The following is a 14,676-nucleotide window of genomic DNA, read 5'->3' as shown; positions in this document are numbered from 1 at the left end:
GGTGGAATTGGTCCACAGGCTATATTTTGCTGACCTGTAATTGAGCAAGATCTTCATCACAGCTTGTTAGGAATCTATTGCTTTGAGGGTGGGCATATAATCAGAAAAGTTGGCCAAATTTTCTCAACTGGTTTAAATAAGTGTTTATTTTTCTTACATAACAGGTGACTACTGGCTTTAGTGCAGTGCCAGTAGACCTGAAATTCCCTTGACTTTGTACATGTGTGTTGCCTCATGGTCCCAAGATGGTTGCCAAGGAATCAGGCATCACATCTTCATTCAGGCCGGAACACTCATTGACCAGAACTGAGCCATATTTGCAAAAGAGGCTGGAGAGTTACAGGCCATGCTTTTCATGATGATCTCAGACCAGTTGCCTGGGACTGGGCACCTTGCCTCTAAGAAACAAATTAGGGTATTGTTAACAAGGAACCCTGGGAAACAGATGTTGAACAGAAAACTCTGAAAATTAAGAAATTAGCTTAAGCACCAAATTTTTTCTCTTTTTAAATTTTTTACATTTGGAGAGACTTCGTGTAAATATTACTAGGTCTTTTATCTATCAGATATTTCACTTAAATACTTCCAATAACAGGAGCTGTCTTTTGAATAGGTTTACATAGTACATGCACATGTACTACCCATTATTTATTTTGCAATTTCAGGGTGGATATTATAAAACAAAACAAAGATTATCTCCATTAATACACTGAGCTCACAGAAATGTCTGCTATACTGATTCTTGACTTGTTTTTATGTTGCACAGACTTTGAAGAAGGGCTCCACAGACCAAGAAAAGATTGAATTCCTGAAGGAGGCATATCTGATGAGGTATCAGGGCAGCTCTAAAATAATTTTTGCTTGGTATGGGTAGGAAGCTTTTACATCTGATTTAACATTCAAAATCACCTGACATAATAAATCATGCCCTAAATGAACGTGGCTGAAGTCTAAATGGAATTATGCCTGTAATGACAAGTATTTTTTAGAATCCAGTCTTCCAAGTCTGGGCACAGGCAGTCCCCCACCAAAAGGTTTTCCTTTTACCTTCAATAAAAAGTGTGTTTTACAAGTGACATCTGAAGCTGATCAGCTTTAAACATGCTTATGGTCTTCTAAATACATGGGAATGGTTGGAGTAGACTGAGTAAGAGAGAGTTCTCTTAAGTACAGTGATGCCAATGAAAATATCCCTTGTCTTGGTAAACTTGACTTCAGTGTTAGAGTTAGTTGTTGAGCATAAAACTGATGAAAGACATCTTAATGGGAAGACCTGGGGCAGTGGTTCCAGTTATTCGATTGGAATTTATTTGCTTTGACATCTTGAGGAAACAGTTATAGCCAAATTTGCCTGTCTGAATTGTCCCTCTAAAAAAGGAAGAATAATATTTCATACTTGTGATGACAAAAAATATAATGTTTTCAAATACCTTTTGAAGAAGGAAATTAGTTCAAATTACTTTCTTTTCCAAAACACAAAATACTTAATAGAAACATGGTTTCTTCTAAAACACACGCTGTTCTATCCATATGCACTGGCCACTAGGGGTTGCCATATTACCTCTGAAAAGCAAGAACACAGTCCATCACTTGGAAAAAAGAGGCCTCCATTTGTCAGAGAAAAATAAAATCAGGGGTTTTGATGGAAACTATAGATAATCAATTGCTCTATTCCGTGAAGGCCCTCAGCTAGGACCTCTGTCGCTGTCATGTCACCGGCCTGTCTCTTTCCACTTTTAGTAAGTTTAATCATCCCAACATTCTGAAGCAGCTTGGAGTTTGTTTGCTGAATGAACCCCAATATATTATCCTGGAATTGATGGAAGGAGGCGATCTCCTCACCTACTTGCGTAAAGCCCGGATGACAACGGTAGGAAATGGGGTCCCCAGTATTGATTTTATAAAGCAAATGCCCTATTCCAAGATTGTATTACAATGGAAAAAAGTAAAAACAAACAAACAAAACCAAGCCATCAAAATAATAAAAACACATATTCAAAAATAATTTAATTATCAAATCTCTGCTGGGCATTTATTATACAACTGTGAAGTGTGTGGCTCTTGCTTTTATTTTATTTCATTATTTTTATTTTTTGTTAATCCTCACCCAAGGATATTTCCCATTGATTTTTAGAGAGAGTGGAAGGAAGAGGGAGACACACACACACAGAGAAACATCAATGTGAGAGAGACACATTGATTGGTTGCCTCCTGCACATGCCCCGACCAGGGCTGGGGATTGAGCCTGCAACAGAGGTATGTGTCCTTGACCAGAATTGAACCCGGAACCCTTCAGTCCAAGGGCCCAACGCTCTATCCACTGAGCCAAACTGGCTAGGGCACTCTTGCTTTTAAGGAACTTGTCATGTGGGAGGGAGGTAAGTCACATATAAATAACCCATGTAAGGTGGAAAATGGGAGGACCCATTAGAGTGGAGTAGAGAGTCTACTGCTGAAGCACAGAGTAGAGAGAGATGATTTCCAGCTGAAGAGTCCTGGAAAGAGTTTGTGGAGGAGAACCAATCAAGGTGAGAGCCAGAAAACTCTCTGAAAATGCATGAGTTGTGAAAGGCCTTGACCAGGGGTAGACCTGGGTGGAGGTTCAGTATGTCCAGAGGGGTTAGCAAGAGATGATAGATGGTAGGCCACGGTAGCATCTGGAGTCAAGGAAGCCCAACAAGGACTGGTGAGGCGTCCCCACAGGTTGTCACAGAGGTGGTCAGAAGCAAGTGATATTTAGGAATCCCGGTAGGCAGGCAGCATTCTGAAAATCTGCCAGCAGAGAACAGGGTGCTAGCCACCAGACTGAAGTTTAGGAGCAAGATTCTCTGTGACGACAGTCTTCACAAGTAGGGTAGGTTTTGCCAAGAGCAAAGCAGAGCTCCATTCACAGAGGAACAAATGAACCAGTTGGGACGCTCAGACGCAGGCCGTGAGGTTGGTATCTGGTGGACCTGAGCAGGACTGCAGGGGACTGATTCTAGGGAGTCAGTTCTAGCCTAGTTATCACACCGAGGTGTGGCTGAACGGGACCGTGCTGAGTCCCAGAGTATCAGGATTCTCTCTATTTTGGGGACAAGACATGAGCTTGCTGGGCATGTAAAAACACTTAGGAGCCCCTATGTATGAGGGATTGGGGGGTTTCAAGGCTGGGAACCATTATAGATGCTCAGTGGAAGATGCGGATGGAAATCAGGACTAAGGAGGGCATTCCATGAAACAGTCCTAGCAGGAATATCGAAGAGAGGTTGAGAAATGCAGAGCAGGTATGAAAACACGTCCAGTGTCCCAGTGTGACCCCCGCACAGACTGTGAGAGGAGAAACTATGGGAAATAAATGGACATAAAGAGAGACCGATGCAGCCTGGGGCTGCCATGGAGGTTGCACTCAGGAATCTGTAATAAATCCTACAGGCACAACGGAATGAGCTAATTAAAGCACAAGGAGGCTGGAGAGGTGGGATGTTTGGGAAGAGTCAGACAGGGATGATAAAGGCCTGAACCAGGGTAATTGCGGGGAAATGGCAAGGGACAGAGTTTTTTCATCTGGTACTAATAAAAACTTCAGTTGGCTTTCTCTCCCCCCTCCCCCCCATGTAGAAATCATTGTAGCCATACAGGCTCAATTTATTTGGGCTGGCTCTCTTAGATGTGACCCTGAAAAAGAGTCTGTTTTGCTCATATGAGGAACAAGCCCATTGTCATGACTGACACAATAGTGTGACCTTGGGTAAATAATTAAACTGGTGAGCACTGATTAAACTATCATTATTTCTGTGTAGGAGAGCAGCTGCTGTTTATTAAGTGCTTTTTATATACCAGCCAGATTACATATCTTATGTGAAAACCTACGAAGGCAGGCTTATTATTTCCACTTTACCCATGAGAAAGCTGCTGAGTGAACAAAGCAAAGTGAGCTAGAACAAAGCAAACTAGAGGCCCGGTGCATAAATTTGTGCATGGGTGGGGGTCCCTTGGCCTGGTCAAGGTCACACAATGAGTAAGTGGCAGAATCAAGTTTCAAATCTTGGTCTGTCAGAACTAACGCCCTGTTTCCAACAAAGGTTCCATATTGCCTCCGCTTACTAAATGGAGTCTTTTTTATGTATATCTGAGTAGAAAGCATATAAATATAGTTCTTTTCCTCTTTGCTTGAATTCTTGCAACCATACTAAAACTTTCTTTAAAATATCATGTATATGTGTGCACATGCATATTTATGAAGCCATTTATACATATCTATGTATATGTGTAGTTTGTGCAAATTGGAAAAGTGCCTAATCTTTTTCATTTCTTACAGTTTCATGGTCCTTTACTCACCTTGGTTGACCTTGTAGACCTGTGTGTAGATATTTCAAAAGGCTGTGTCTACTTGGAGCAGCTGCACTTTATTCACAGGTACAGTGATCCTGGATACAGGTTCCTATGGATATTGGCACATTAGCCATCTGTAGTTTGGGTAAAATATAGAAAATAAACATTTTCAGTCCTTTAAAATAGCAATAATTCTAAAAAAAAAGTCTCTCTTCTCTACAGACCTGCTAGTATTACTTGTCTGATCTCTGGAACTGTATTATTATTATTATTATTATTATTATTATTATTAATTAAATATTGTTTTTGCCATAGGGACCTGGCGGCTCGGAATTGCCTTGTCTCGGTGAAAGACTACAGTAATCCATCACGGGTAGTGAAGATTGGGGACTTTGGACTCGCGAGGGACATCTACAAAAATGATTACTATAGAAAGAGGGGAGAAGGCCTGCTCCCTGTTCGATGGATGGCTCCGGAAAGTTTGATGGATGGAATCTTCACAACGCAGTCTGATGTATGGTGAGCTTAATAGGACACAAAGAAATGTGGGCAGAACTATCCAATGTCAGAGCTGAAAATGTTCTTAAAAGGTCCTCTAATCTTTTTATTATTATTATTACTAGAGGCCCAATGCATGAATTCGTGCATGGGTGGGGTCTGGCCAGCCCAGCCCCAAATTGTAGCGGATTGGGGCTGGGCCTGTTGGGAGGATGAGACGGCGGGAGGTTGGCCAACTGGCCCACCCCAATCGGGGCCCAATCAGGGCCAGGCTGGCTGGGGGGAGGGGCCGAGGGCGATTGGCCAGTGGGCCCTGCCCCTGATTGGGATGGGGGGAGCCGATTGGAGGTGAGGCCATCCATAGGGAGGGGCTGCTGGCCAGCCCCACCCCTGATTGGTGTGGTGTGGCTCCTCCGGGGCAGAGCTGGCTGGGGGAAGGGGCTTCGGGTCGATCAGGGTGGTGGGGACCCATCAGGGGTGGGGCTGGCCAAGGGGAAGGGCCACAGGAGGGTTGGCTGGCCACTTCGCCGTCGATTAGGGTGGGAGATGCCGATCCATTGGGTCGGTTGGCTGGCTGTAGTGGGCGTCATAGCGACAAGTTGTTCTGGTCCTTATGGTGTTCCAGTCGCTGGCTTTTTATATATATAGATTATTGTTGTTGTCAGTATTACAGATGTCCTCCATTTTCTCCCCCTTTGCCACCCTCGACCCTGCCCCACCCCAGGCCTTCACCACTCTATTGCCTGTGTCCATGGGCTATGCAAGTTCTTTGGTTAATCTCTTCTGCTCCCCTCTGAAATCTGCCAGTCTATTCCAGTTTGTTCCATGTCTCTGGACCTATTTTGTTTGTCAGATTATTTTGTTCATTAGATTCCACATATAAGTGAGATCATGTGATATTTGCCTTTCTCTGACTGGCTTATTTCACTTAGCATAATACTCTCCAGGTTCATCTATACTGTCGCAAGGGTAAGAGATCCTTCTTTTTTACTGCTGCATCGTACTCCATTGTGTATTGTTTTTAATGTGAGAAAACAGAAGACCAGAGAGGTTGCAGTTTGCCGTAAGCTAAAGTGAAAGCTGGTGTCTAAAGGGGACTATTCCTGGGTCTCAGCAGCTTACATACCTCCCTCCAATTGGTTTTGATCCTTTATCTTACTAGTGTACATGAAATAGCTACATTTATTTCAGGTATTTTATTACTCCCCAAAATGTAGAGGCTTTGACTGACAGGAATTGGGACCTATGAATTAATATCTAAGTATGTGTCTAAATGCCTACTATTTGGGGATGTTTGGTCATTCATTTATAAGTAGACTTTAAATTACAGATCTCAAAATCATTAGGACATTGGGGAGATTTATAAATCTTTATTATTTGAATAGAATCCCTCATTTTTGCTTGTTGACCCCAAACTTTCGATGAGAGCTGCTCAAAATGTAAGGATTTGTTTAATAACTTTTAAGCTGAACTGGCCCTAGGTACAGTTGGGGATGAGATAAAATCTAGCTTCAGTGCTGCCAGTTTTTATTCATACCTTCCCTCTCCATGTTTACTTGCACTCAAACTTAGAAAAACAAACAAACTGAACTGCTTTCTTGCTCATCCAGAAGTATGTCTGCATAATGGAGGTCTGCAGTTCTCCAGTGGTTCAGCCAGAAAGGAGGAGCAAAGTGTGTGTGTGTGTGTGTCCCCACTGAGCATTCCTATCACCTCTGAAGTGCTGCTGGTAGGCAGTTGCTTGTTCTATTTTCTTTTTAAATATATTTTTATTGATTTCAGAGAGGAAGGGAGAATGAGAGAGAGACAGAAACATCAATGATGAGAATCATTGATTGGCTGCCTCCTGCATGCCCCACACTGGGGATCAAGCCGGCAACCTGGGCATGTGCCCTGACTGGGAATCGAACCGTGACCTCCTCATTCATGGGTCGATGTTTAACCACTGAACCATGTTGGCTGGGCTCTTGTTCTACTTATTCTTGTGATCAACTTGCTTTTAAGCCTTCCCATTTGCTTTTTATGGACCCAATCATTCAAATCACAAGATATAGCCCGTTGCCCCAGAAGTATTATGTTGGAGAAACTACTGTAAACATGTTTGTAATAAGTAGAATTAAAGCAAACTCTCTAATATCCTTAGGTCTTTTGGAATTCTGATTTGGGAGATTTTAACTCTTGGTCATCAGCCTTATCCAGCCCATTCTAACCTTGATGTTTTAAACTATGTGCAATCAGGAGGGAGACTGGAGCCACCAAGAAACTGTCCTGATGATCTGTAAGTTATAATTATGTTAACATAAATACCTAAAAACAAAAACACAAGCACATGCACTCTAATGCCTCATTGGTATGGTATTTTAAAATGAAAACTGGTCTTCATATATTTGTATATCCTACATAAGATAGAAATTGATTTATATTAAATTTATTAAATACATGAGTTTTTAAAATTTATATATATACATTGTATTTCACTTCAGAAACAAAATTTGGAAGAGCAGAATATATTTATAGTCCTGGTTAAACGAATTATAAGAAATAAAAGCTCTCTCTGTGTGTGTGTATAATGTGGGGTGTGTATGTGTGTGTGTACCATTAGATTTTGGAAGCTATGATTTGGCTAATATCTTCATCTGCAAATTAAAATATTCTATTAAGTAGGAATGTATTGTGTAAAAGTTGGATTGCATTTGTTAACATAGCTGATCTTGGGCTAGAGTACTGCTAAAAATTATAGAGGTTGTTATCTGTTTATGATCTAAACATGTAATGACTAAGTATTAGTGACTCTATCAAATTGATCCTAGCCACTATTAAATTTTAATAAACTTGTGATCCTCAAAGAGTAGGTGATTTTGATCTAATTATAAAGGAAAAACAAGACAAGTTATTTCTAATCCACCTTCTTGTGAACAACCTCAGCAGAAATATCGTCTTGAGACTTTTCCCAAGAGGTGTTTTACCCAAGAAGTTTCTGAAAGAACATACAAGCAACAAGTATAAATTTCTCTGCTATGTGCACGACACCATGCTAAGGACCGTATGATATACAGAGGTGTTTAAAACAGGGGCATGAGTTTTCAACATCTCAGATTGTATTTTGAAAGAAAAGACGCACACGTGGAGCAGCTGGATAACAAGCCAACATGTAATAAAGTGCTAAACTCTGTGGTACAGACAAGTGCAAGAGGAATTAGCAGTATGCGGATACACACCACGATTGTACTGCCTTGACTATGTTGTTATTTAGAGGATTATTCATACCGGAGCCAAAAGATGATTAAGTACTGGGCACCTTGGTTGGATGTTTTACTGGTGAATGTGTTTGTATTATTTAAATCTTCCAGCTAGAAGAAGATTTGAATCACTGATTGTTTCTGGCATAGCTTTTACAGCCTCTGGGATATTGACAGGGAGATTAGGTATACACAGACCTGAACAAGTTTGGTGACAGTGACTAAAAATATGCTTCAGGTATTTGGGGGAGATGGGGAGAAATTCTGTAAGTTAGGAGTAAGAAATGATACACAATTTGAAAACCTTTGATCTAGAGTTTGAGAAAAAAAATACCCCAGCATACCTAAGCATGAAACACATTTTTATTAAATAATTAGCAACCTAATCATATTTTTGCATCATATATATATATATATATATATACACATATAGCACTCAGAAAATGTCCCCAGAATTTCAGTCACATGAAATTTTCATTGTGCTATTAGAATTTTATCGGACATAGGCACTTTAGGAGTCATTGGTATGGTATCAGTCACTGTTGTACATTTTGATTGATGTGTTCACTTATATAGTTTGGGGAGGACAGAGGTGGATAACAAATTATTTATTGTGAAACAAAAAAATGTAGGTTGGTTGAACTTTATTCTAATCCAAAATTATCAAAAAATGCAACTGGAAGGCAGGAGAATGCATGCTAGGAAAGTGCTAGGAAAAGATAATATTCTACATAATTTTATCTTGATTATTCAGTTGGATACATTATTGCTCTACTTTTGTAAAAATACAGTTTCCGTGAAACCAAATTTTCCATTGGTGGTTTTGAAGTTCATTTGAACATCAGTAATTAAAAAGTAAACAATGCTCTCAGCCCTCCCTCAGAGCCCCGGAAGGGTTAACTCATTGCCCAGCAGGAAAACAAGATGTGCTAGGAAATGGAGCTCAGAGCAATGCCATTCAATCTGGCTCTGGCCTTAAGTTGTCATGATAAAGATTAACTACTCTCCTTAGAGTACAGAGGGAACTGATTTTTATTTGAAGCCGTTCTCTGAGATCACAGGCCAAGCTTAGAGGGTTGAAAGTCTGCACTGAGCCATCCTGCACCTTCTATTTACTGCTTAAATTCCCAGCACCTGGATGCACTCTGGGTCAGGTGAACCCGCAGAGAGCTATGCTGTACTCAACTATTAATGGAATGCAGAAGTTCAGAGCATTCTCCTCTTCTCCCCATCGTCCGGGATGTGTGGTGGAAAGCCCAGTCCTAGGTATTCCCTTCAGCTTTCAGTTCACACAACAACCATCCCATTCTCAAGAGAAAACGGGTTCAAAGGGCAATCTCCTTCAAGAGAGAGCTCTTTGGGGTTCTCCGACAGACTTATCATGGTGGCAACTGGAATTCCCGGAGAGTCTCTCAAATGGAGGCAGCAACAATGGGAGAACGTGAGGTGCACCATCTTATTTTTACCCCTGAAAAATAGGTGCACCCAGGGGTGAGCAAACTTTTTGACTCGAGGGCCACAATGGGTTCTTAAACTGGACCGGAGGGCCGGAACAAAAGCATGGATGGAGTGTTTGTGTGAACTAATATAAATTCAAAGTAAACATCATTACATAAAAGGGTACGGTCTTTTTTTTTTTTTTTAGTTTTATTCATTTCAAACAGGCCGGATCTGGCCCGCGGGCCGTAGTTTGCCCACGGCTGAGTCCTAGAGGCTAATTGAGTCTCTCTAGGATTGTCATAATGAGTAAGGGAGTTCTTAAAATCATATTTCATGTGCTTGGTTTAAATACCTATAGAAACTCATTTCCTTAAAACTGAAAGATGCCATGGAGTTTTTATCTGTCGAATTTGAATTGCTTTCTGAATCCAAGGCATTTATTCATAGACACTAAAAATGAGCGGTTAATGAGTCTCATGGTATTTTGAAAAAGAATTGAGGCAAAGAGGAGTAAAGGGTTGGCATTGTGAATGAAGGAATTTGAACCTGAACCCTTAGCTGAATGAGATATTTCAAATGTGATGAGTGTGTATCTGTGTAGAGCTGGAATATCCAGCCCAGGTAAATTTTAACAACAGTAAAGTACCTATATGTATATTTAGAATAATATGCTTGAGTATTTTTAAGTATAAGTTAATACAGGTCTCTAATGCATGATATTGAATTATGACAAGTGCCTATTTATAAGGAAATACCGCTATGCCAAAGGAATAGTTGTTGCTATTAATTTACCTGAAAGATGTAAAAACATGTATTTTCAGGATTAAATTCTTGAAAGCTTCTTCATTTTATTCCATTCTGAGCTTAATGCTATTTAAGGACTCAAGTTGAACCCTTTTCATTTAAATGACTTGTTTTATAGAGTTTTTCTTTGCTTAATCTAGGGCAATTTAGTATTCATTTTTTTCCCCTGGATGTGGGAGAGAACGGTTTATATACTATCTAAAATATGCCAAATGTTTTTACCATCATAAAATTAAGAATAATGATTAGATTCCATGTAAATTAAGTCTCTGTAGATGAAAAAATAGTAATATCTGCTTAAATAAATTCTATAGATTAAACAAGAGGCCGAACTTTTGGAGGGTGGTATGAAGCAGTGAGGTGCAGTGTGGCCAAGTGGCAACTGTAGAAATGGCATCTCTCTCCTTTTCCTCCTCCCCCTCCCCTTCCTTCTTCCTTCTTGCTTTCCCGCCCTCTTTCTGTCCTAAATAATCTCCTTTAAGTATCTTAAAATCCTTTGTAGAATGAGGCAAGTCATAAGTAAATAAAATAAGTAAAAACTTCATAATTGAAGTAGACAGGTCTTGAGAGAGTCTATCTATTCTTTGCCAATATCTTTGATTCATAACTTTATTTTTCTCAGGATATGCTTCCTGTGGAGAATTATACTTTACTTTCCCCCTTCACTTCCTAAAATAACTCTTAGACTAGTCATCAAGATTCTACTTTAACTATTACTTAAAATATTTAACAACAAAATTTTATTTCAAATCTAACCATTGGGATCTTTTTATCATCCCTGTTTCTAAATGCCACAGATTATAAAGAAATTTGTAAAAGATTAGGTTCTCAGCCATGATTCTAATTTTTAAAAACATAGAGCCAAATTTGGCAAATTCTATATCCAGAATGTAAATTCCTTGTCATAAGTGTGAAATGACATCAGATCAATACTAGAAAATAGATCAATATCAGGTCTCTCCATAGTACTTCATATTGAGTACTAACTCTAACCTGAGGTGCTTGTCAAAAAATGAAAGAGATGGAAATAGAATTTGCATACCACATTATAATGGAGACTATGATTCCTAAAATAGATACCAGCTACTTTAAATACAATACCCATAATGATTTCCGGATCATTGTTAACTATGATTGAATATATACTTACAGTAGCTCCATTGCCTTTACCTTAGTCCAAACCTCCATTATCTCTCACTAGTCTTCTGTAATAAATTTCTGACTTCCAAATTGCCCTTCTACAACCCATTTTTCACATGTAGCCAGTTAGAGTAATCTTTTAAAAATATAAAAATCATGCCTGTTTAAAAACTTTCAACCGCTTACCATTGTAGTGTCATCAATCCAGCTCCTGGCCTGGTCTCCGAGACCTGCGTGATCTCGCCTTCCTCCTCTGACCTCATCTCGTGTGCTCTCCTCCTCAATGACGGCTCTTCAGCCACACTGGCTTCCTTTCAGGTTCTACAATGTGCCAAGCTCTTTCCAAATTTAGAAGTTTACACATGCTTTTTCCTCTTCTAGTGTGTTCACTGACTCCCATCCCCACCCTATTCCCATGACTAGCATCTTATTTTCCCACAAAGTTCTTTGGCTTAAATGTCACCTCTGCAGAGGGACCTTCTGTGAGCAACTCACCAAAAGTGTTCCATCTTTATGAGATTTCACATGGTTTTCTTTAGCACTTTTTTTTTTTAGAACTTGCAATTTATAATTTTATAATTACCTGTTGATATAGTAGTCCTAATATTTTAAATACTTCCTAATTTATGTTTCTTTATAAGTTTCTCTCTCTTTGCCCCAAATCTGCCTTACAGCTCCAAAGAGAGAGAGAGAGAGAGAGAGAGCGAGAGAGAGAGAAGGTACTTGACCTTTTTAGTAAGTCAGTAGACTCGAAAACCAAGCCTGGAGGAGAGAGGGTTATCTAAAATCCATTAGCTCCTTGTTAATATACTAAATGCCAGTTTTGGTAACTAGGACCTATAATTCTATATAAGGATGATCTTATTAAAAAAGAAAAAAGGAGGACGTTGATCTAATAAAAAAGGGGAAGTGAGTAGAAATACCACTCCTGCTAAGCCCTGGAGAAGTGTAGGAAGAAGAGAGCCTGACAGGCAGAGGGAGGAGGGTGAGGAAGTTGGATATCTAGGTCGTGCATCCTCCTCTGTAGGGTTCAGTCAGATTAGGTGTGGACAACATCAAGGGCATAGAGCAACTGCCCACTCCTCCCAGTGTGGGAGGATGGCACCGAGATCATTGAGCAGGGGGACCCCCCCCCCCCCCATGACACGGAGACCCAGCATCCTGAAGGAGGTAGAATGGCATGTCCACACAGAGGATGTCTAGTGTGAACTTTTAAGCCTCCTTTGTTTCCCACCTGGTGTGAACATTTTGTTGAAAGCTAGAGATTAGGCCAAGGAGTGCCCTGTGGGTGTGCAGCAGAGACAGGAATGCATTTCCTGGGCCTCATCAGCAGATATAGGACACAATGTAGTCTCAGGACAGAAAGGTTATGGTTAGAAAGAGAAAAGGGAAAACCAGTTCACTGGGGAAGGGTCCAAAGACAAAGTAAAGAGATCATAGACAGCACACATAGCAGCTGGTGCCTGCAGGACGGCCAGCCCAGTCACTCGATGTAATTCCTGATCATCCTACTCTGAGACTTGTGGAGATCCAAGGGGCAGTGGGGTCCAAAGGATGCTTCACTGTGACCCTGTAACTCACACAAGACTTTCCCCCAGCATATATCCTCACACCATCCTGGAGAAGAGGGAAGGAGTATAAGTTGCCTAAAAATAAGAGAGATTGAGCTATTATCCAGAAAAGACTGCGCCTCACCTACCAAGATTATTTAAAATATTGAATTGGACTAGATTTTTAAACTATATTCATAAATGACGCTAATTTTCTTCTGCCAGGTGGGGGCTCTGAGAAAGACCTAATTAATTACAAACAGTACAAAAGAGCTACATTGTTTCCTGCTCATATGAATTGTTATCACCTTCTGACATTTACTATATGTATCTCTATGAGGACAGGCGCCACAATGCTGGTGTAATAGGTGTTCAATGAATGAATGAATGAATATTGGTTAAGCATGCTCTATAGACATTTCTCAGACAACTGTTAAGGAAAAGGTAATATTTAATCAACCAGCTATTTGTGTCTGGGGAAACCGAATCTGTTAATTAACCTGACAGTGTAATGAAGAGTAAAGCCATTAGAATCTAACCTGGTTTGTACCTCTGGTTATCCCACTAAATAACTGTGTGGCTTAGAGTAATCTTAGATTTTTGTTTTAGATATTAAGGTATGAATGTAAAGTCTTTTTATTATTCAATAATTTTTATAGCTCTAGGTTTCCTTATGTGTTAAGTGAGCATTTTCCATCTATCATCTATCTATCTATCTATCTATCTATCTATCTATCTATCTATCTATTTGGATTACTAACTGTTAAAATAATGTCATCTTTAAAAAAAAGGTGGTAGCTAATAAAGATAGTAACATTGCAGACTACTATTAAAAAGAAACCAAAAACTTTGTTCTGGTTAATTTATATTAATTATGGAAAACTGGCAGTAACTCAAATTCTCTTTCTTCTAAAATTCCCTACCTGGGTTATGTTATCAGTAAGGATTGCCTAATGACTTCCAATCACCATTCACTTTCATGTCTTTACCTACATATCCAGGTGGAATTTAATGACCCAGTGCTGGGCTCAGGAACCTGACCAGAGACCTACTTTCCATAAAATTCAAGACCAGCTTCAGTTATTCAGAAAAATTTCCTTAAACAGTATTTCTCAATGCAGAGAAGAAGCAGACCCTGGTGGAGTCATAAACGAGGGCTTTGATGGTAAGTTTGATTCTTTGTTAAAATGTTCTGCTTTTTCTCCCTTGTAGACTGAACAAGGTTAAAATGGTCATGCTGCCGGGGTGGGGCTGGACTCTGGCTCTATCCTAGAGCCTGTGCTCCCAGACTTCGCAGAGACAGGGCTGGGGTCAGGGAACTGCCCACACGCTCTCCCCACTTTGTTATCCACTTGTGACCTACTCGACAAGATACACCGATGTTACGTCAAAGTGATTTAGGTGCCAACTTTTGGCAGACTGCATTGAAATTCTAAATAGTGTTAAAAAACACAGAGAAGCAGACATAAATATGCAGACTAATGGTGCAGGAAGAGTTTAACCGGGAATATAACCAAACTTGGATAATTTAGACAGAAACAAGCAATTCTGTGCCACAGAATTGTTATTTACAATGCATGCAATTCCTGAAGATAAGGAATAGTAAGGAAAGTGGAAATCACTAAACATTTTGATAATTGAGATGTGACTGAACAAAGTGGCCAAGAAGAGAGAAGAAATGGAATAAAAAG

At 40.0% G+C, this 14,676-nt stretch overlaps 1 protein-coding gene and 1 long non-coding RNA gene across 5 annotated transcripts in view; one reads left to right on the top strand and one right to left on the bottom strand.

Moving 5' to 3' along the window:
- LOC106724848 overlaps positions 1 to 11,725 on the bottom strand; it is a 29,657-nt gene extending 17,932 nt beyond the window's left edge. For 3 of the 4 annotated variants that reach the window (XR_001360679.1, XR_001360681.1, XR_001360678.1), the window contains exons 1-2: positions 11,622 to 11,725; positions 4,321 to 4,448 (exon numbers count right to left, since the gene is read on the bottom strand). This is a non-coding gene — a long non-coding RNA (uncharacterized LOC106724848). Of the gene's footprint in view, positions 1 to 157; positions 399 to 4,320; positions 4,449 to 11,621 lie in introns of all 4 variants that reach the window. The other variant, XR_001360680.1, reaches the window with a different exon arrangement.
- The window catches only part of ROS1 (ROS proto-oncogene 1, receptor tyrosine kinase), a 91,077-nt gene that overhangs the window by 71,730 nt on the left and 4,671 nt on the right, over positions 1 to 14,676 (top strand). Inside the window, exons 38-43 of the mRNA XM_014533747.1 lie at positions 767 to 831; positions 1,741 to 1,870; positions 4,301 to 4,398; positions 4,630 to 4,833; positions 6,956 to 7,090; positions 13,987 to 14,150. Coding sequence (XP_014389233.1) covers positions 767 to 831; positions 1,741 to 1,870; positions 4,301 to 4,398; positions 4,630 to 4,833; positions 6,956 to 7,090; positions 13,987 to 14,150 — 796 coding nt within the window. The remainder of the gene's footprint in view (positions 1 to 766; positions 832 to 1,740; positions 1,871 to 4,300; positions 4,399 to 4,629; positions 4,834 to 6,955; positions 7,091 to 13,986; positions 14,151 to 14,676) is intronic.

This window comes from Myotis brandtii, unplaced genomic scaffold, assembly GCF_000412655.1.
Source record: "Myotis brandtii unplaced genomic scaffold, ASM41265v1 scaffold123, whole genome shotgun sequence".
Classification (NCBI taxonomy): domain Eukaryota; kingdom Metazoa; phylum Chordata; class Mammalia; order Chiroptera; family Vespertilionidae; genus Myotis; species Myotis brandtii.
The sequence above is the reverse complement of the archived record's forward strand: the minus strand, read 5'-3'. Positions and strand labels throughout refer to the sequence as shown.